This window comes from Henckelia pumila, chromosome 2 (genome assembly GCF_033568475.1).
Source record: "Henckelia pumila isolate YLH828 chromosome 2, ASM3356847v2, whole genome shotgun sequence".
Lineage (NCBI taxonomy): Eukaryota > Viridiplantae > Streptophyta > Magnoliopsida > Lamiales > Gesneriaceae > Henckelia > Henckelia pumila.
The window spans coordinates 89,817,124-89,839,531 of NC_133121.1; the positions used below are offsets into that span (position 1 = coordinate 89,817,124).

General features: G+C 33.0%; 1 protein-coding gene across 5 annotated transcripts; it reads left to right on the forward strand.

Annotated features, from left to right (window-relative positions):
- The first annotated feature begins 642 nt into the window (after positions 1-642).
- Positions 643-12,690, forward strand: LOC140880909 (uncharacterized). 5 transcript variants are annotated; one of them, XR_012149736.1, is made up of 11 exons: positions 643-837; positions 1,114-1,219; positions 1,730-1,826; positions 2,535-2,583; positions 2,673-2,806; positions 2,892-2,984; positions 3,530-3,799; positions 4,001-4,227; positions 11,545-11,760; positions 11,914-12,240; positions 12,347-12,687. XR_012149736.1 is itself a non-coding variant. In XM_073285773.1 (10 exons), the coding sequence occupies exons 1-10, from the start codon at positions 758-760 to the stop codon at positions 11,936-11,938; spliced, it is 1,377 nt and encodes a 458-aa protein (XP_073141874.1). In that variant the 5' UTR covers positions 643-757; the 3' UTR covers positions 11,939-12,690. The 5 variants fall into 5 exon arrangements, 2 of the variants coding, with proteins under 2 accessions (XP_073141874.1, XP_073141873.1); XR_012149737.1 differs by lacking the exons at positions 11,914-12,240; positions 12,347-12,687 and adding an exon at positions 11,022-11,228 and having other exon boundaries at positions 11,545-11,679; XR_012149738.1 differs by lacking the exons at positions 11,914-12,240; positions 12,347-12,687 and adding an exon at positions 11,052-11,228 and having other exon boundaries at positions 11,545-11,679.
- Positions 12,691-22,408: the final 9,718 nt, after the last annotated feature.

Here is a 22,408-nt window from a genome sequence, read left to right on the forward strand (position 1 = left end):
AAAGTACACATGAACATAGGGGAGATTCGGGAGATGAGGAATTCCAAAAAGAAATAATATGATCAAGTTCATTCATGGAGGATGAAACACAGAAAGATTTATGGTAGAATATAAGCAAAGAAATGGGTCAAAGATTAAACTTTGAGGACGTATGGGTTCATCTCACGTAGAGTGCGTTTGGATTTTGTAGACTTTTTTTTAAAATAAGTGCTTTTAAAAGTTACAATTTATGGCTTTTAAAAAAGCTCTAATTTTGACTTTAAAAAGTGCTTATTTAAACACTTTTTTAGTTAACCAAACACTTTGTTAATTGAAAAACACTTAAAAAAGTGTTTTTTTGGCTTGGCTTTTGAAACCAAACGGAACCGTAATTTCTGAGTCTTGTAGAGGGTATTTTCGAGAACAAGTTGCTTGGTCAAAGATTTATCCCAAACAAAAAATCTCAACCAAACACAAAATAATCGTATTTTGTATATTAATAATCCCAACGGAAAAACCATTTATCCCTCATATATTTTTTATCTCATATATTTTTTTTTATCAAAATAGTCTTATCACACATTTTTTATCTCATATATTTTTTTATCAAAATAGTCCTTATCACACATATCAAACGACCAAATGACCTCGATAGATATTAAAATCAATTAGTTTGAGTTTGGGAAAACAGGAAGATTCGAATCAAATCAGATCAAGAGAACCTCCATTGTCGCGTAAAATAGGAGAGGAGAGGTGAAGCATAAGCTCGATTACAATAATGGCGGAAGATGATTCGCAGCAGGAAACCGATTGTAACTTCGAGTGGGAGGAAAGCTCTCAGCTTTACTACCATGCCAGGTTTTCGTTTTTCTTTTTTCCCTTAAATTTGTTTCTCTTGTTTTTTTTTTCAGTTGGTTTCTCTTGTTTGTGTTCGTTGCTTGATTCGTGTTTGGTTAATACCGCAGCTTGCAATTTTATGATTTTTTTAATAATCACTGCACGTGTGATTGAAAATTTGGATTCGGACCCTCATATTGAAGCTTCGATTTTTACGTAAATTTTCAAACTCGGAATGTTTCAGTTAGATTTTGTTACCTTTTCACGTATGTTTTGGTTTTCTTTATTTTGATGCAGCTCTGGATTTTACCATGACCCAAAAGCAGGCTGGTATTATAGCAGCAGAGATGGGCTTTATTACAAATTTGAAAATGGAAATTATGTCCTGCACGGATCCGATCAGGTGTTCAGTTGAAAGATGATACATGGAAGTATTATCAAACCAATTTCCAAGTTCCCGACTTCTTTTTTCCCATCATGTTACTAGCTTATAAGTTGCCATGTTTTTAAGGCCTTATCTATTAATATTTCAATAGTTTGGTTTTAATACTTATTTTGAGCCGACGTAGCCAAAATACTGCAATCAGTTGGCGACCTTCGATATTTTGTTCCAAGACTCTGTTTGTCTTTGGCTTACGCATGAGTTGCTCGTTCAAACAAAAGCTATTATTGACACACTCACAATCAGCTCAAACTTTTGAAACTTCTGTCGTCCAAAACACTGCCACCACATATATTTTGGAAATTTGCTTACGAGCCTATATTCTCTGGTCTCTGGCCTGCAAGTCATTGGCAGTTCAAATGATAAATTAATGTGGACCATTCTCAGTCGGCTCAAGCCTTTGATACGAGTAGCTTGTAACATGAAAATCTGGATAATGGTGTAACGAGCATTGCTATTTATATTCATCAGGATGCGGATCAACCTGAAACTATTGATGCTAATTGTGAAGGAGACACACATGAAGCTAACACTAGTGGAGAAGAAGTTTCTGATGAGCCCATGCAAGGTAAACTAGTATGCATGTGCTGGTTTTATGTTCGATTGACCTTGTTCGAACAGTTTTCCATCATGCCATATATTGCATTATTATGCCAGTAACATGTTTGCAATCGTGTAAATGTCTTCCTGATGTTAGTTTTTGAGGTCTTCATTTTGGTATGTGTTGTAACGGTTGATTTTCTTGCATCAGTTTTTCCCATGTGTAAATACTTTCGTTCACTATTTCTAGTTGGTACTAGTATTGGTGCTTATAAACATGTAGGCAGTTTGTGATATTTTGTATGATCTATCGCATGGATTTATTTGTTATTTTCCCCATATTTTTCATGTTCTATGTTGTGTGTATGTTACAATCTGCGGGCCTGGGCTTATGAGTAATAGTAGGTTTAGGTTTAGGGGTAATAGTGGGCTGGATCCAAATGGGGTTAGTCCTATTGTATGTGTTGTGGATAAAATGGGGTGGGAGTAGTTATTTTCGTAGGTTTTGAATTTTATGATAGTTTCTGCTAGCCAATGCTATGGGAGAGGGAAGATGTTCTGTAATGAATATTTTCTGCTCTGAGGGCCGTTCTTCTTGGAGAATTAGTCATTTTCTTTGTAAATCTTATTATTATTTGCTGAATATAATGATCATGTTTTGTATTCTCTTTTATTTCTGGTTTTGTTGGTGTTTTGTGGATTGAGATTTAACAACGTATTTCTTGGCATCCCGCAGAATGCAAGTACAATGACCAATTGGAGTATCCACCTCCACCATCAGAATGGTGCGTTCACGCTCAATCAATTTTTGATCGTTTTGGCCTTGATTTTTGTTGGCTGCTGCAGATTCCTAAGCCAGAGTTTTCATATGCAGGCTGGAAGACACTCTTATTGATATGTATTTATCAGGTTATTCCAATCTAATTGCGAATACCACTTGTTCTGACGTGAAAATTCCCATGGACGATAACCACATCCACATGGAGAAGCTAAATGTGCCATCGCATGGTTTGTGAAAATATTTGCATGTGTCTGGTTTCTGGAGCTAGGTTACTGGGGTGGATCATTCAACTTCTTGTCTGTTCAACTGCAGGAGATGAAGATGTTGATGAACTGGAAGAAGGCGAGTGGATCCCTGATGACCCCATTTTTTGGAGTAATGGGAGCAAATATAGTTCAGATGAAGGTATCTGAAACCTCGAAATTACTGCTTTCCTCTACATTTCTAAATTTTTAGAATGTTTTTTTCTAAATTGTAGTTGATACTTTATATTGCGTGTTGATATTCCCTCAGGTAGCATTTGGATTTGCTCTGCATGAATTTTAATTATGTCATCTAAATTCATCATTTATGTTTAACAAGGAAATTTTGATAGTTTGAGATTCATCCTTCAAACTTTTGGGGCAATTGAAATCCTATCATTTCAAGTTCATTGATTTAAAAATCCTCTTTAGAATTTGTCAAATCCAATTCCGTCAATCCATTTGCAGCCTTGAATATTGTCCCTCTTATTTTCTTTCTATTCATTTTGATTAGAATTTTAAAGATGCATAGGGAAAATATTTTGGGAATCTTTTACGTCATACATGCTGTCTCTTTAAAGTTTCAGGAACAAATAAAAGAGTGTGTTCTTCATTTGAGTAATTTACCAGTTTTTTCTTTCATATGATGAAGTCAACATAACATTATCATATTTTGTTGGTGATGGCTGTTAAGCAATTGTCTTTCAGGTATGTCTCAAGAAGAAGAGAATTGGCGTGCTCAGTATGGTCAAGTCAGTCAAATAGACGAAAGGATGTCAAATTTTCATGTGTTGGACATATGGGATTGGGCGTTGGTCCGAGAAAAAAAAAAGGATGGAAAGACTGAGGTATCTAGGCTAGTTGGCAGACTGATGAAGCACTCTTTAAAGTTCCATCCAGCAGTGCCTTCTGGTGGTGGTAAACTGAAAACAGCTCCAATATGTGATGTGCATCTTCATATAGTACGAGTGACAACAGGTTTGCCTGTTACCCGTTCACCTTTTTCCTTTATCACATACCTCTCTAAAATTAATGTACAGGTACCATCGCACCCTTGTGTAATATTGGTACTACCTCTTCCCAATGTGAGAGAGGTCCCATCAATCCCCAATTCCCCACCCTATTTCAAAAAATAAATTACAAATATTATTATAAGATAACTTTTTTATCCTATAACAGGCCGGATATACAGATTGAAGATTCCAAGCTTGCAATATGTGACATCCTTGTCGACATATGATGCTTCCAACCCGACAAAAGATTGGGGCTTTCCACAATTATCAATTAATAACCATACAAACAAGTTGCCAAATCATGATCAGGAATCTCAATCTCAGAGCTTGGGTGCTCTTGATTATCAGAAAGACATGTTTATGTCATCAGCAAAACCTAGCTCATCTAGGAAGGTAAAGTACACGAGCTTGTCATCTTTTAAAGTGCCTCTTCAATATCTTCTTATACATCGTGACTAATTATGTTCTTTGTGTTGCTCTAGGATCTAATAGTTTTTTCTTGGCTTTTTTTTTTACAAGTTTCATTGTAAATATACAGCTCCCTGCTCCTCAACTAATCTGACTACTCAAAATCATGTCTTGTGTTAGATCCGTGTTAGGATCGATTTTTTGCTTGAAGAAAGTTTCTTTACTCAAAGAATAAGAGCAGTTGAATGTCAGAAATATCTTCGGTCGAGCAGTTGAATGCTTGATTCCTTGAGAATGAGTTCAGGTGTTGATAACAACTGATCTCTAGTCTTTCTCGAGTGTCAATGTTAATTAGCCAACAATTATATGTGCGAAAATAGGTCAACTAACAGATCGAACATGTATGTAGAATGACTTGACTGGAATGTAAAACACACAAATATGTTTATGGATGTTCGGAGACTTAGATGGTGTTTGGCTAACCTTATTAAAAAGAGCTTATAAGCTCATAGAGCTTAAAAACTGTTTTACGAGCTTATAAGCTGTTAGAATTTATTTTAAAAATAAGCTGTTATAGTGTTTAGATAAACTTATTTTAAATAACTTAAAGATGTTGATGTGTTTGGTATTATAAGATCTTTTTATCGTCGAAATTACCAAAAAGGGTATAATTATATGAAAATAATGTTTTAAGTAATACATATATGAAAATAGTTTTAGAATAAACATATATTAAAAAATAATATTGTTATAATATTTTATTTTAGAAAAATTTATGTGATTTGGAATTTTTTTAAAAAAATAATATTTAATATTTAATGGATGAAGGATATGATGGAGATTTACTAAAATATTTAAGGATATTTTAGAGAGATAGAATGTTAAAATAAGATCTTTTTGAAAAATGTATCTCCCCTCTTACTTTTTTAAAAACAGCTTATAAGCTGTCAAACAGCTTATTTTGACAGCTTATAAGCTGTTTTTTAAAAAATTACCAAACAAAAATTTAGAGCTTAAAAGCTCTAAAACAACTTATAAGCTGTTTGAAATAGCTTTTAAGTTCTGCCAAACATCCTCTTAACTGCTCTTACGTCATCCCTTTTTCATAACAGGGGAGGTTATACTAGAAGATTTTGGTTATTACATCTTATAATACACCCTCTTCAATCGTAGGATTTACCCTTTGCTTAGATTGAAACTCCTAAAACACAATACAAGTTAAGATATCACACCTTAACACCAAAGCAACAAGTGAAGTATAATTAGTTTGAATGAATTCAAACAGGAGAACAACTCTTCTTCTTTAATCGAACACAATACAAGTTAAGACATCACACCTTATCACCAAAACAACAAGTGAAGTATAATTAGTTTGAATGAATTCAAACAGGAGAACAACTCTTCTTTTTTAATCTGAGGTAAACAGTTGAGAGTTGTTTCTTCGCCCTTCGTGATCCTTAGGGGGTGTATTCGTTGCAGAAATTTACTGACTTTTTTTTAAATGACAGACTTTTGTGGAGTTGATAGATTTTTACAGACTTTTATAGATTCTCAGACTTTTAAAGATTTTCAAAGAATCTTGCAGATTTGGTTTTTATGAGTTTTATTGACATTTGTAAACTTTTAATAAGAACCCTATGAATTTTGTAATTCATGATTTAGATTTATTTTTTAGAATTATTAACCGAGTGTTAATAACTTCTATTTATATTTCTTTAAAATAATTTTATTTTTTTATAATATTTTTATCTATCAATGTACATAATTTTTACTTATCAATTTATTACAAAAATCGATAAGTAGTATAAATTTATTGCAATTAAGATATAAATATAACTTTATAAAATTTGAATATATTTAATTTTATATAGTTTCCGTATTTATATAATATCTCTATATATATATATATATATACACATTCATGTTAATAAATTTTTAAAAATACTTCAATATATCAAGTTAATATATATCAATCATATACATATTATTATATTATTATTATTATATATATATATATGTATATATATGTATTTTAAAGTGAATAAAATCACTATGGTAAAGCTAAATATTAAAAAAAAATTTATAGAAAATAAACATCAAAATTTATATAATAAATAATGAATTATTCATAAAAAATAATTATTGTTATTTTTAATTTATGATCAATAAAATATTATAATTTTTTGTCGTGTAGTATAATAAGTTTTTATTAAAAAATTTTAATAAATATGATTTTAAATCTCTTGAGGTTTTGTAATTAAAATTCAAAAAATTATGAATGATAAATTTTTTTATTTTATTTTAGAAATAGAAAAATATGTTTGTATATATATATTTTAATATAACTATTATGTATGAGGCTAGTGCTAGTATAAAGACTATTTTATATGATAAATAATGAATTATTCATCAAAAATAATTATTGTTATTTTCAATTTATGATCAATAAAATATTATAATTTTTTTGTCGTGTAGTATAGTAAGTTTTTATTAAAAAAATTTAATAATTATGATCTTAAATCTCTTGAGGTTTTGTAATTAAAATTCAAAAAATTATGAATGATAAATTTTTTTATTTTATTTTAGAAATAGAAAAATATGTTTATATATATATATATATTTTAATATAACTAGTATGTATGAGGCTAGTGCTAGTATAAAGACTATTTTAATAGAAATGAAAAAAAAAGTGTGAGTTTGAATTAAATGTCAATCCAAATCTTTAAGTTGAACCAAAGACAATTATTGACATTTTATTGGTGTACCTTAGGTTTTAATTATTGTAATTAATAGATTTCTATGTAGTCTTTAAAAGTTTATTGACATTTTGAATACCTCTAGACTTCTGTAGAGTTTTTAAAAGTCAAGTTTGAATATCACATGCTTTTTAAAACTCTACATATAAAAGTCTAGATTGAATACCTCTAGACTTTTAAACTTCACAAAAGTTATTAAAAGTCTAGAACCAATACACCCCCTCAGAAGATCTGATATATATCTTTGATGAGTGGGCAATGTGAGCAAAAAGATAATTCCTGTAAAGTGCTCGAAGAATGCTTAGATAACTTGTAAGCTGATGTATGTATCTCATTTATCTTTATCTTGTTAGCATCCTTTTAAATATATACATGTTCGAGCAACGTGTGTCATGATGTCTTCATAAATGCTTGTCTCAAACGTCTCTTGATTTTCTGCATGTCTTCATTAATACAAGCCGTAGATGTAGTTTAATATGCACATCTTTTGATAAAGATGTTTCAATGGCTCTATCTTCATATTTAAGCAGTCGGATGGTTAGACTGTGTAAGGCAGTTGACCTGAGCAGTCGGCACTTGATCATTTTAACTGAGCAGTCGGCACTTAAGATCAGACTTGTGATATATAATAGAACTGGTTGTCTGGTTGTATGAACCAGTTCTTCAACTGAATGAGAGCAGGTGAAGATACTCCGACTGTACTGCATCTTTTAATTCTTGACTGTATTTTTATCCCGCGTTATAACCAGTTTGAATAATGTTCTAGAACAGTTTGTCAAACACCAAAACCTGTTCTAACAATTTCTCCATTTTTGGTATTTGACAAAGTTGAACAGTTCTCCAAGTTTGTCATTTCTCTTTTTTTTTTATATAGATCCAAACACTTCTGGCTGATTCACTTGTCCTGCTTTTGTATTTTCTGTCGAGTAATTCCTCCTGAGACTGGTATCCAATAATTCTAGTTCTCGTTTCTCATAAACATTTATTGCGTCTCTTCGTATCCTTAAATGTTATAGGAAAAAGTGAGCGTATATGACTATTCGTATTCCCTAAATATGTCTATAAAAGAGATATGAATAAGCATAAATTTGAACAAGTTCTTTATTTTCTTCATAACGATTTTAAAAGAGCTTTAAGCAAAAACTATTATGGAAGATATATAGAAAGAGTGCGAAATAATTGTTCATTTGAAGACAATGTCTACCAAGTCAAAGGTGGAGAAGTTGCAATTATACAAAGTTTCACCTTATCCGCAAGCAGAAGCCGAAAAAATGGCTAGAATAGAAATAAAATTCATGCTGCGGCTTGGCACGTCCAAGTCTGAAGACATCTTCTCTCCCGAAGGTGTTTTCCTCCTGATGCTCATAAAAAGACTTTGGACAAAATCTTCTCTTCTCCAGACTTCCATGACACATCTTCAGGTATGCTAAGCACCCGGATGTCCTTCTGGAGAATGTCAGTTGAATGAGAGATTGACATTGTAAAACATAATCTATGAATAAAATTGATTTATTTTATTCTATTGTTCATTTTATTCATGCGTATTATTTTTGTTTCAATCTCAACGCTTAACAATATATCGACAGATAAGAAACAAACTTAAGCAAATCATCTTTGATACTTAAAAATAGAAGATATGGATGAGAAAACTTAGTTATAGTTTGTGTCGTGTCATTCAATAGCTGTTCCTTGCTAGTCATTTTTGTTTTTGGACTGCTTTTGGAACAATTGAGACTGCTACTGTTTTAAGAATATATTTCAGCAATTATTCTACAAAGAGTTGATGTTCCCCTTACAGTTCCCCTTAATTGATCTTCTTTTTATTTTCTGTCACCTGCAAATACTTAATGCAGACTGGACTTTGGTACCCATTTCTTTGTGGGTACAGTATTGATTAGTCCTTTAGGAACCCAAACTTTGATTAACCTATCTGGTCGATCATTGATTGTCTCCCATAAAGTTGGTGTCTTGTGCAGTTTGTGTGTGTGATAGTATGCATTGGACTGTGAATAATGTGATCGTGAGTGTGCTTGATATGCACGTGATGAAGTATATGGTTTCTCCCATTTCTCATCATAGTTTTGCCTGTATCTTCTTTGAACTTGCTTTCCGTAAGGTTTGTGATTGTGTTTTTCAGAGATGTGCTTGTTTTGACTGGAATTCCAATCTTTTCTTACACAAGAGCTCTGTGACACATAACCAATTCCAAACTTCTTGCCATTGTTCTAGTTTTCAACAGGTTTGTCATTTTTCGAAACACAATTACTTTGTTCATGTATCCGACTGGATTGACAAAGTGTATATGTTTTCCCTTTTCACATATTCAGTTTTGGCCGAATATCAACGTCAGAACTACTTTTATCTTCTTTAAAACGTAGACCAATTTTATCATTACCTGGTCTCTGCAGTTCGTGTATCGCACTCAATGTGACTGAGGATTTATTTCAAGTTTGAATCAGTCAGTGAGTCTAAAATTTTCTAATCTTAGCTGCTGATCCTCAACTTGTAGTTTGTTATTTTCAGTCTCAAGCTTAGCAATTTCTGCCTCTAGATTGACTTTGTTTGACCGTTCATTTTGCTTTGCTTTGACTTCCTCAAATGCCAAGCACAATTTTTTATACTCATTAACATGTCCTGCAGTGCAACTCTTTTCGTGTAAAATTATTTGAGTTAAAACTAAATACCTGTTTACTTGTAGATGGTTGATTGAGTACCTTTCTACTGGTAGAGGGCTGTTCTTCATGAGCCATGAAACAACTGCTTTCTTTTTTGTTGGATTTTGATGAAATATCTGAATAGCAAGATTCTTCATCATTAGAACTGTTTGAACAACATGATTCTTCAATATCTTTTATCAGTGAACTCCTGGCCTGCTCAGTATTCTCATTTTCGCCTAGCTTAGTCGGCTGTTGCCAAATATTCTTGGCATTCGAGGACTCGAGCATGTTTCCAAGGTCTTGATAGTACAGTACAATTTTCTTTGGTTGTGCACCAGAAACTTTTAACCATCTCACTAAAAATAGCCATATGAAGATGTTAGATATGAGAAAGAACCCGCTCTGATATCACTTGTTAAAATCGATTTATTGCTTGAAGAAAGCTTCTTTACTCAAAGAATAAGAGCAGTTCAATGTCAGAAATATCTTCAGTCGAGCAGTTCAATGTTTGATTCCTCGAGAATGAGTTCAGGTGTTATCAACAACTGATCTCTAGTCTTTCTCGTGTGTCAATGTTAATTACCCAACAATTATATGTGCGAAAATAGGCCAACTAACAGATCGAACATGAGTGTAGAATGGCTTGACTGGAATGTAAAACACACAGATATGTTTATGAATGTTCGGAGACTTAACTGTTCATGAATCATCCCTTCTTTCTCACAGAGAAGGTTATACTAGAAGACTTTGGTTATTACGTCTTGTTATACACCCACTTCAATCGTAGGACTTACATTTTGCCTAGATCAAAATTCCTAGAACACAATACAAGTTAAGACAACAAGCCTTAACACCAAAGCAATAAATGAAGTGTAAGCAGTTTGAATTAATTCAAACAGGTGAACAACTCTTCTTCTTCATTTTGAGGTAAACAGTTGAGAGTTGTTTCTTCGCCCTTCGTGATCCTTAGAAGATCTGAGATATATTTTTGATGAATGGGCAATGTGAGCAAATAAGTTATTTCGTGTCTTTCACTTATCTTTATCTTGTTAGCATCCTTTTAAATATAGACATGTTCGAGCAACGTGTGTTCTGATGTCTTCATAAATGCTTGTCTCAAACGTCTCTTGATCTTCTGCATGACAAGCCGTAGATGTAGTTTAATATGCACATCCCTGTGAAAAGTCTAAAAAGCATAAAACCCCTTAAGAAATATTAATAGGCTAATGCATCCCTCAGTTTTTTAAAATGTAGCACATTTCACCCCTATGTTATACAAACTCGGGCACATTTATACCCTCTCATAGGGGTTTTTATGGTAATTTTTTTAAAACATAGGGTCTTACATGCTATTAATTTTACACAGGGGATTTTATGCCTTTTAGACTTTTCACAGGGGGTGTGGATGCAATTAGCCCGCAGTCGGATGGTTGGACTGTGTAAGGCAGTTGGCCTGAGCAGTCGGCACTGGACCATTTTGAATGAGTAGTCGGCACTTAAGCAGTCTTGATCAGACTTGTGATATATAATAGAACTGGTTGTATGAACTGGTTGTTCAACTGGATGAGAGCAGGTGAAGATACTCCGACTGTAGTGCATCTTCTAATTCTTGACTGGATTGAGTCTTTTTATCCCGCGTTATAACCAGTTTGAATAATGTTCTAGAACAGTTTGTCAAACACCAAAACCTGTTCTAACAATCCGGTTGTCTATGCATTAGTTTACTCAGTAGGGTTTTGGTTAATAAATATGAAATTTGTTTATACTGGTGTAACATATAAGTTTAATCGTCCCAATGCTCAAGTACATGGTAATACTAATATTTATAGGTGTGAATAACAATTGTCATGATATTTTTTTCCTTGATTTTGGTGATTTAAAAATCATAGGATCATGTTTACCGGGACAGAGCTGCTGAGAGAAGAGCGTTGCATGGTGGCTTTGGGGTAGGTCCAGGACAAAAGGGTTCTGTGACTTGTTCAGATTCTATCCCATCATCTCCAACTGATATACATCCTGAAGAAGCGGCTTCCGAGGCATTGAACATTTCATTTGGGGAAAGAAGCTATGCCAGAAAAATTCTAGAAAACATGGGCTGGAAGGAGGTAAGTGCAAACTGGGTTATGGCAGTCTTATCATTTGACTTCAACTCGTGTCCCATGTGTTATGCCAAGAATGATAATTGGTTAGTTCTATTCATTCCGCTTGAGTTTGAAATGTACTACATTTTAAATAAAGCTCTCAATGACTTTGTACAGGGTGAGGCACTTGGATGTAGCATGAAGGGTTTGACTGAACCAATACAAGCAATTGGAAACAAAGGTAATGCTGGTTTAGGTTGGAATAATGGCAGAAGAAAGTAATAGTGAAGATTGAGTATCAGTCATGCTGGGAAGGATTTTACCGGTTACTTGGTGAACAGCCAAATCATGTATAGACTGTATAATTATTACATCTTGGCTGGGAATGACTGGATAAGCATTCCCATGTAAACATCTGCCAGCATATTTCCAGATGTAGAAAAACCTGCATTCCAAGAAATATTCAAAACCACCCACCCAAAAAGCCTTCACAGATTTACTGATGTAAGGCATCATTAGTGATTCTGAGAGAGGGTCTAAAAAGCCTCTGGAATTCCATCAAAAACATCCGCGATACATGGTACTTACCGTCCTCTAACATATCATACAGGTAATCATCACCTCCACAAGATGAGACTTGGGAGTTGTCGTCGCCAATATGTTTAACATGGCCAGTAGCAGCAGGCAGATTATGATGTCATGGACCCATTTTTAGGTTATGGCAATGGTAATCTGAGCTTTGGCCTTCCACTTGAAATCATCCATTCATCGGTGTATTGCTTTCCCATTCACTTGTATATTTAGCGGTTTTACCGTTTGGTTACTTGGTATGCCACTTTATCTTCCAAAGGGCATTGCGAGGAAACACCTCAGAGATTTCGTAACATGTTTGGTCGTATCACAATGGTGATCAGGTCGTCTACACGATCATTGAAGGACATTAGAATTTGAATTCGGAATGAATGGAGGATATTTTTCAAAGTCCCATAATTTTGATCCCTTCTCCTAAGAATGGGATCCCTGTCGAAATGAGATTTGGGCTTTTCGGTATGGTCCAGCCCATAATCTTCTTCAATGGGCCTCGGACATGATAATAATTCGTGGACTAAAAATTCATATTTTCAAATTTGATTTTTAAAAGTGTTTTTTTAAAGAAAAAATCATTAATAACTTTAGTATTTGGATGGATAAAAAGAAATTCCAAACAATGTTTTTCGACTTCTATTCTGTAACTTGTTAGGCACTTTTTAAAGAAATTTCTCCATGCAAACATCAATACTTTAATAAATCGTTTTTAAATCACGCTTTTGGAGAACTTTCTATCCAAACATACTTTACTATTCCATTATCCCATACAAATAATAAAAAGTAGCATATGCTGCATATCAAGCGTTATTGTGTTTGTCTTCATTTGATCATATTTTAATATCTTAGCAATAATTTAAATTGGCAGAAAATAATTGTTTAGAGTAGGAGTGTTTAGTATAAAATATTGCAACTTTGACCAAATGTACCAAATAGTGGTAGAACAATCTGTCCACTTTGATCGGGACAAAACCCCTTTGCCTTAACATCTCGGGGGGTTTTTTGTAAAGGTAATTTAAAATTAAATAAAATTTTTAAATAATTTAAGTGGCGGTGTTTTACGAAAATACTGAAAAACGCCAAGGCTCCATGAGTAACGTGTTTGTGATATAATTAAGGACGGTTTGCAAAAGAGAGTGGGTAAATTGTAGACCATGAATATAAGTGAGAAAAAGTCACATGTGGGTAGTGTTTGAAAATAAAAATGAAAAGATGAAAATTTTTAAGATTAAGTGTTTGGCAAATAAATTTTTATACGAGCTTTTTAATAAAAAATAAATATTTAACCAAATATATCCTTAGTTATTGAAGAATTTGCAAATGATAAGACTTGATGGTATATTGTGATTGTATATGAAGATACTTTTGAATTAGAAAAAAATATTAGGAATAAGAGTATCTTGAAAAATTTTCATTTATTTATTAATATGGTTTTTGAAGATTCAACTTTCAAGACTCAGCATAACATCAGCTTTTGAATTTAAATTAAACTGTGCTCAAACAGAATCAAAGTTTGGAACTAAGAAACATAAATTCTGATTTTTTTTAAGTGAAAAGTGAGGTTGCCAACACGCTTTTGATAATTGTGAGTGCAAACATATATGGCGTAAAAATCTTGCAAGTTTAATAAAAAAAATCATGCAAAAGTGTGCCTAATAGCATAAAACATAAAACGAAATTGAGATAAATTTCAGTATTTAATTAAAAAAAACATTAATTTTATATTCTAATTATATATCGAAGATTTCCGAGTGAAGACTCAAAAGCCACGAGATATTTGCATCGCGTAGTTTTTAAAATAAGAAATTAATTTAAATCATGTCTACCTAGCGTTATAAGTAGTCCTCCATCTAGCCCTAGCTAGTTCCTACGTATATAAAATCTTGGTAGTATCCATTTCTGCAATTCTTTTTCTTGGGCACTGAATTTCTCTTTGCACTTTTGTATATTATAAAATTTGCACTTTGTGATTTTGTACTGTATTATAGAAGATGGAGACAAAAAACCTTTTCTCCGTGTCAATTGAGTCTATAAAATAATACTAAACATTCACATTCAAGGGAACACATTGGAAAATTTTCAAACCTTTTCATCTTACATTCAATGCCATGCATTGAACTTAGTTGAATTCCTTCATGACTTGTGAAATGTTAACCATTTGCTTTCATGCCATTAGATCTATTCTAGGGTTTTCTTGACTAGGACTCTTGTATTATGATTAGAATATAAATTAATGAGAAAATTACAAATTTAGTCATATATATTTGTCACTTTGCGATTTTGGTCCTCTATATTTTCATATTTCAGGGTTAGTCTTACATGTTCCGATTTTTGGCAATTTCGCTCTTTTTTATTCAAAAATAATTACTTGACACTATACACGTCAACTACACATCAGCATTGAATTTGTGACCACGTCAGCGCCATGTCGGAAAAAGAACTAAAATTGCCCCCAAACAAATAGCGGACTAAAATTGAAATATAAAAATATAAAGGACTGAAATCGCAAAGTGACAAACATACCAGACCAAAAAAGCAATTTTTCCTAAATTTATATATTATGTGATATTGTCACGTCTCGAACCGAGACTTAAGTAATTCAAATTCTAATCTAGGAGGGACAGGGACATCACATATACTGATTGAATAAGAGAATATTTGGCAGAGCTTATAATCTCTTATAAACAGTTTATAAGATGTTTCGGAGGTCAGTATCTCTTTAAATTTGTTTGACAACTTTTTTTTTTCAAACAACTTGTAAGCTGTCAAAATAAGTTATTTGACAGATTATAAATTGTTTATACAAATACTTTTTTTAGAAAAGATCTTATTTTGATATTTTACTTCTCCATATTATCCATATATGTTTTATTAAAATTTCATCATGTCCTTTGCCCATTTTTGTACATAATTTATCAATTTTTTTTTCTAAATTAAAATTTAAAATAGTTTTATTTTAATATATGTTTAACATTTATGATAAATTTAAAACTATTTTTGTATATATACATTACTTTCATAGATTATACTCTTTTTGATAATTTTGAAATTAAAAAGATCTTATAATATCAAACACATAAACATATTTAATTTGTTTAAAATAAGTTCATTTCAACATTTTAACAAGGCCTGACAGATTATAAGCTCCCGAAATAACTTATAAGATTCTAGATCAGCTTACAAATGTTTTTAAACAAGTTTAACCAAACATACTCTAACTCTTGTTTCTCATATACAAAAGGTAAATTTACGTAAAAGACCATATTCTAGTATATTATTATGATTAGATGGTGTGTATATACAAATAAGTAAATTAATTAACTTGGTGTTTGACTGAGCTTATAAGGTCTACAAAACATGTTATAAGTTGTTTTGAAGCTTATAAGATGTTAAAATTTGTTTGGTTATAAGCTCACAAAATAAGTTGTTTGAAAACTAATAAGTTTTTTTTTAAAATTACGTGTGACATTATTTTTTTTTAAAAAAAGATCTTATTTTAACATTTTATCTCTCCAAAATATCCTTACATATTTTCATAAACCTCCATCATAGCCTCCATCCATTAAATATTATTTTTAAAAAATTTTCAAATAACATAAATTTTTCTAAATTAAAATATAAATAGTTTTTTTAAATATAGGTCTATTCTAAAACTATTTTCGTATATACATAATTTGTTACATTATTTTCTTAGTATTATATATCTTTTGGTAATTTTAACAATAAAAAAATTTTATAATACCAAACATATCGACACCTTTAATTTTTTTAAAAATAATTTTATCCAACTCTTAAAAATCTTATTTTTAAAATAAGTTCTTGACAGTTTATAAAATCTTAAAACATTTTTTAAGCTCAAGAAATTTTAAACTCAATGCTACAAATTTATATCAAATTAAAAAGCAGAAACTTCTTGTAACCCAATCATGGGTAATTAGCCTCACCACATTAATTTAATTTTTTAGAGACAAATATCACGTCAAAAGTTTGAACAAAATCTCCTTGATTGGCTCTTGTGATCTCAAAACAATAACATAAATATGATGTATGTCCCCCCATAGATAGCATGCAGCACGTGAGGCTACTGCTTGTCAACATGATTTTCATATCTCATTTAAAATAGGGTCTTTATTGTGAAACACAAATAACATAATTTTCTTGTCCTAGTACACCTTTAATTTTTTGTATATAACAAGAAATAAACACCTAAAATTTAGGCCACTCAATGTATCTTATCAGTTCGACAAGATTTTGTTGGATCCTCGCAGGAACTAATTATATTTCTAACATCATAGTTATTTATAGTTTTTGGATCCATACATATTCCACAAATAAAGGTCTAGATTTTAACTCGAAGAACAAGTTCAAAATAAAAATAAGTTTCAAATTAAGCCATGTTTTTATATACAAAAAAAATACTTAAAAGTATAAATTTCTATTCAACATTTCATCATGCAATTATTAGCTTCGATCCATTTTTGTTTAAATATTTAATTAGTCCATAAATATATAAATTATAATATAACCAGGATATATACTTGAAAAGCCAAGTTAAATTAATTAAGAAAATTTAATTAGAAACCCTACTTTTATTTCATGGGTGGCAAGAAAGTGAAGAGGGAGATGATTGATGGAAAAGGGTGCTATCTTTTGTCGGAAATGGTGATTTAATCTTAGTTGGGGTGAATCAATTCAGGTTGGAAATTACTAATACAACAACTTAATCTCATTAGGGCCATAAGTGCTAGGCTATATCCACTTGTTAAATAGGCCCCTCTAATTAATATGATACTGATTAATTAATCATACTAATTCGGATCTCGATTTGATGATTAATTAAATCGCGATAATTAAGTTCGATCCAAACAAATCAAGCTATGATTTGACTTCCAGTCTTTGATTCAAATCTTCACGCAAATTCGATAAAATTTAAGTGTGAAATTGTATATAAATAGTGTGTATCAATCTTCGTCCAATAAAGTTTAAGATAACTTGTTACTTAATATTTATATTATGAAAGGAATTTTGAATGCCACGTTTGTCAATGATATTTTGATAATTTTACACGCTTTAATTCTATATCAGCAGTCTGATCAATTGACAATTATCGAGTTTAGGTATAATATAGTGCCATTTTGCATCTAATTGATGTGATTTGTCGGTTTTTAGTGGGCTATTATTGAAACTAATTAAAAGTGAAAAAATTGTCAAAAATGAGAAACCCACTTGGAGGAATTAAATTAGTTGGATCACGAATCTCAATTTCCCACTTGGAAATGTTCCTTTCCCAACAATAACCAATCCTGTGAGACAAACACAAAAGACATGTTTATTGTGTGGTAGAGTTGATAGGATACGTGAACACTTGATTAATGATTAAAAGTTCGATTTTTTTCTTAATATTTTTTTTTCGGACGATCCTGTAATATATATAAGGTTTGTTTAGTACCATTATATTTACCTGAATAACGTGATTTGCAGGCTATTACGTTAGTCTAAATATTTACCTACTACGCACCGTAAGATGAGCGATTGTGCATGGGTTTCATCGTCATTAAAAAAAAACAAAAGTCATTAAAAAAAACCATTGAAGGATCATGTCTATTTAGGTATAAAGTGTGATTTCAATACATTTGTACACATATATTGCATATCTTTTCTCTAATATTTTAGAAAATATTAATTCTTGCCAGATGCAATTTTTCATGGCAATGTATAAATTAAATATTTTTCATGTAAACATTGTGCATGCCATGAATTGCAATAAATTTTTTTAGGATCTTTAGTGACACTACCCGAATCACCTACCAATCATAAATTTAAGCATGCAATTAAACTTAAACATAAAAATCATAATCAGAGTTATTGCTGAAACTTAAAACTTATACTAAATCGGTAGAATAAAACTGGAACAATTATCTGAAAACCCAAATAATATCAATAAGAATACCGAATAAAAGTTTAACATAAACTACCGACAACTTCTGCACTCCGGCCATGGTCACCGACCGAAAATTGATCCAGCTCCTCGTCAACCTGCAATCCTATCCCGTCAATTGGGGTTCTGAGATAAAATTAGGGACCTGAGAGCTAACGCGTAATACGAAAGTACGAGTACACAAGTCTATATGATGTATGCAACATGAAACGTGAATGATTTGGTACATTGGGATCAATATTTAAAATATCATGCTCAAAACGTAAGCGTCTCCAGTATGCGCACGCTGCTTTAAAGATCCAGTGGGTACCACACATACAGAACCCGATCTTGAACTCTCACCATCCTAGGTAAAACTCCCACGTTGTCCCGTTGGTCCAATGAGTGTCACACAGTACCCGATCGTACAAGAAAATATTAGAGCTGAGCGACCCTAGAATCAACTGGCTATCTCGAAAAGATGACTGACTCAACATGGTATATATGTCAATGTCGCATACATAATCATGAACAATAATAATCATGCATCATATGACAGATAATAATGCAACAAATAAACATGCATACACAACTGTCTATCTCAGTCTGTACTTACTTACCTCAACTACTAAATGTACAACTGCCTAAATTCCAGGCCTACAAGACAAGATAATATCATATCACTATAACTTATACAAAAATCTTACCTAGACTAATAGCTACTCCCAAAAGCTATTAAAAGTCTAGACTTAAACCTGTATCCGTCGTCAGCCCGCTGATGTCGAAGGTCCTAACCCAAGCACAGCTCCACTACAAGCCCCGTAGTACCTCATGAAGATGACTAAAACACCAAGAATTATAGTGAATCTAAAATCCACACACTCAAACAAACACTTAATGTGTGCTCATGACCCGTATTTATAGACCTTGATCGGAAGCTCCAATCCCGAGTTCGGACCTTCTGAACTCGCATGATTCTCACATGTCAATAGCATTTTGACACCTCGCTGGACAGCTACGTTCGGTCCGGAGGTTTCCAAGGACTCGATTGGTCCGGACCTTCCGAACTCTTACGTGTTTGTAGTAACCCAATTTCATTTATGGTAATTATAAAAACTAAGCATGTTAGAATGGTTAAAAATTGATCAAGGAATCTTAATTTAGATTTATTAAGTATAAAATCGGATTCTGGACGTCCGAAAATGGTTCGGAGGGTTCCAAGGACACGATTGGTTCGGAAGGTCCAAACTTATGATCTAGGAAGATCGGTGGTTCCGAAGTGTTTGGAAAGAGCGACACAGTTCGTAAACGGAGGGTGAGTTCGGAATATCCAAACTCACGATCGGAAGTTCCGAAGTCCATTAGCTAGTTAGAACAGGGTATGAGTTTTGATTGGTGATTTGGCTCGAGAGAGTTCAGAAGCTCCGAACTAGAGTTTGAAAAATTCAAACCGTGTTGTCAGCAGTGCGTTGTCCAATCAAAGATGCATGCTTGGTATTGAAAGATCGAAAGGATGATCGAAAGATCCGAAGAGCATTTAGAACGTCCAAACTAGCGATCGAAAGGTCCGATCTTTGTCTATGAATAGGGGCCGAATTTCTCATAGTTAGTGCATGTTTTAGGTGTGGGTTTTGAGCCAGTGTCTATTTCTTAGGGATTTATTCGTCTTCTCGAGGGTTGGGCGATAGAGAGATGCTATAGGGCTTGTGAAGAAGCTGTGCTTGGGTTAGGGTCTTCTACAGTAGCGGGCTGATGACGGAGACAAGTATAAGTCTGGACTCTTAGTAGCTATTAGTCTAGATAAGACTTTTAGATAAGTATTGGTGATATGATATTATCTTGACTTGTAGGTTTGGATTGTAGACATTTGTTTTTCTAGACCAGTAGTTGAGGTACGTAAGTACTGACTGAGATAGCCAGCTGAGTATATATGTTTATGTGTTGCATTATTATTTGGCATGAGATGCATGATATTACTGTTCATGATTTATATGCGGTATTGACATATCATGTTGAGCCTTTGTATCCCTTCAAGGGTAGATTTCAACCTAGCATATGGGTAATACCCCAATGATAGATCTAATGTCTCATGATTTGCCACGTCAATAATATAATTAATTACGCCTATGTGTAAAAATACGAACCGTTGGATGCATGATTTGGGTATTACCCATATGCTAGGATCTCATCTACCCCTTCAAGATAGCCTGTTGTCCCTAGGGTCGCTCATTTCTAGGGTTTTTTTGTACGATCGAGTACCGTGTGACACTCACTGTATCGATGGAGCAACGTCTGTGGTTTTACCCAAGATGCTGATAGTCCAAGATCGGAGTTCAGTATGTGTGGCACCGGTTGTATCTCTGGAGCAGCGTGCACATACTAGTGACGCCTATGTTCTGAGCATGATGTTCTAGATCTTGATCCCAGTGTACCAGGGCATTCATTATTTCATGTTTCATGTATTATATAGACTTGTATAATCATACTTTGCGTTCTGGGCATTAGCTCTCACGTCCATGCTTTTATCTTGGACAATATCCCATTTTATGGGACATGTTTTCAGGTTGATCGGGAGTGAAATCATCGGTTCATCAGTGACCAAGGCTTTGGTAGTAGGGGTCACCAAAGGTTTCCAGTTTAAGACTTTATTTCGGTATTTATTTTTCGATTGGGTTGTATTATCTTACTGTTGGGTTTCCATTGGTTCACCGGTTGCATTTTTTGTCGGGCTTAGTATTTTGTTTAAGTTTTCCGCAGTTTCTCTAATTATTAATTTTTTTTAAGTTTTATTGCATGCCTAAAGTATGTTTAATATGTGATTCCGGAGTGGGTCACTACAGTGTCCGTGCTCTGTTGACATCCCACTGTGTGCATGGCCTAACTGAGTTTGGATCTTCCAAACTCCCCCGTTCTTCAGAACTGTACATCCTCATCCGATCTCATTCGAACCATCCGAACTCTCATGGGTCCAAGTTCGGTGCTTCCGAACTACCTGAACTAGTACTTTTTCCTATTTATGGACCATTTTCAGACATCATGTAGCTGATTTTCTACTTATTGTTTTTTCAAATAAGGACTCCTTAATCATGTTTTAACACCTTAACATACTTATATTTTGATTACTTAAAATGAAAGTTCGTGTTACTGCAGGATCTATAATAATATAACAATCTTCAACATCGACCCTTTTGTATTATATACAAAACAAGACATGATTCCCACTCAAAATTTCTCTTCATTTTCAAGAACCCTAATTGATATTTTGTAAAATCCCATAAATTTTCGTCAAATATTTCCCAATTCAATTATCGTTTTGTTCGTAAATATGGATAAATAATCAATTTCTTTTAACTCTCAAGTAAGATTTAACACTTAAAATGTTAGATTAGGTGCCCGTCGAGCCAATGTGTTGGTCGATGGTCCTTGAGAAAACTCTTGTATGACAATCTTTATTTTATTAATATTTGAAATTATTTAATTTGGCACATCTTTATCTTTATACCCATGCTAGCTGCATAGATAAAGCCCTTGATTATACAAATAGTAGAAAGAATATGAGATGATCATGTGATGACTATAATGAAACTCATATTTGGAATACTGTATATTCTAAACTGTTCCTAGTCGATTCAGCCGCCATAAAGAAGGATAAAGGCCGCTCGAGCTTGAGACTAGTATTTGCGATGTGAGTACAATGTTTCATTGGTAGGGGACATGGAGATGTCCAAGCATGCAAATAGGTGCTCCTTGTAGAGTGAACTGAACAACCCTCCCTAAAGGACTTTCCAAGTGGTTCTCACTTATCGAGTGGAGAAGTCCTAGTTATGGTTGTACGCCATTAATACTTATGACCCGGGACAACATGGAGACTCTATATGCTAGTGCTTCACTTTGACTTGTTTACCGACTCAATTGGGGTCATCAGGTGGCAATGTTGGGTGTTGTGACGAAACATATAGGAGTCGATGCATTGTAGTCGGAGATTCACCCCATACCTACGGGTATGGATATCCTATGTGATCTCATGCATACGTAGCTTGAAATCTCTGATCAGAGTAGGTGGTAATTAAGAAAGGGTTTCTTGAATTACACCTTTGATGAAACTACGACATGACACATAGTTATCTATTCAATGACAACTCTCGATAAACCAATGGTTGTCGAATCGGT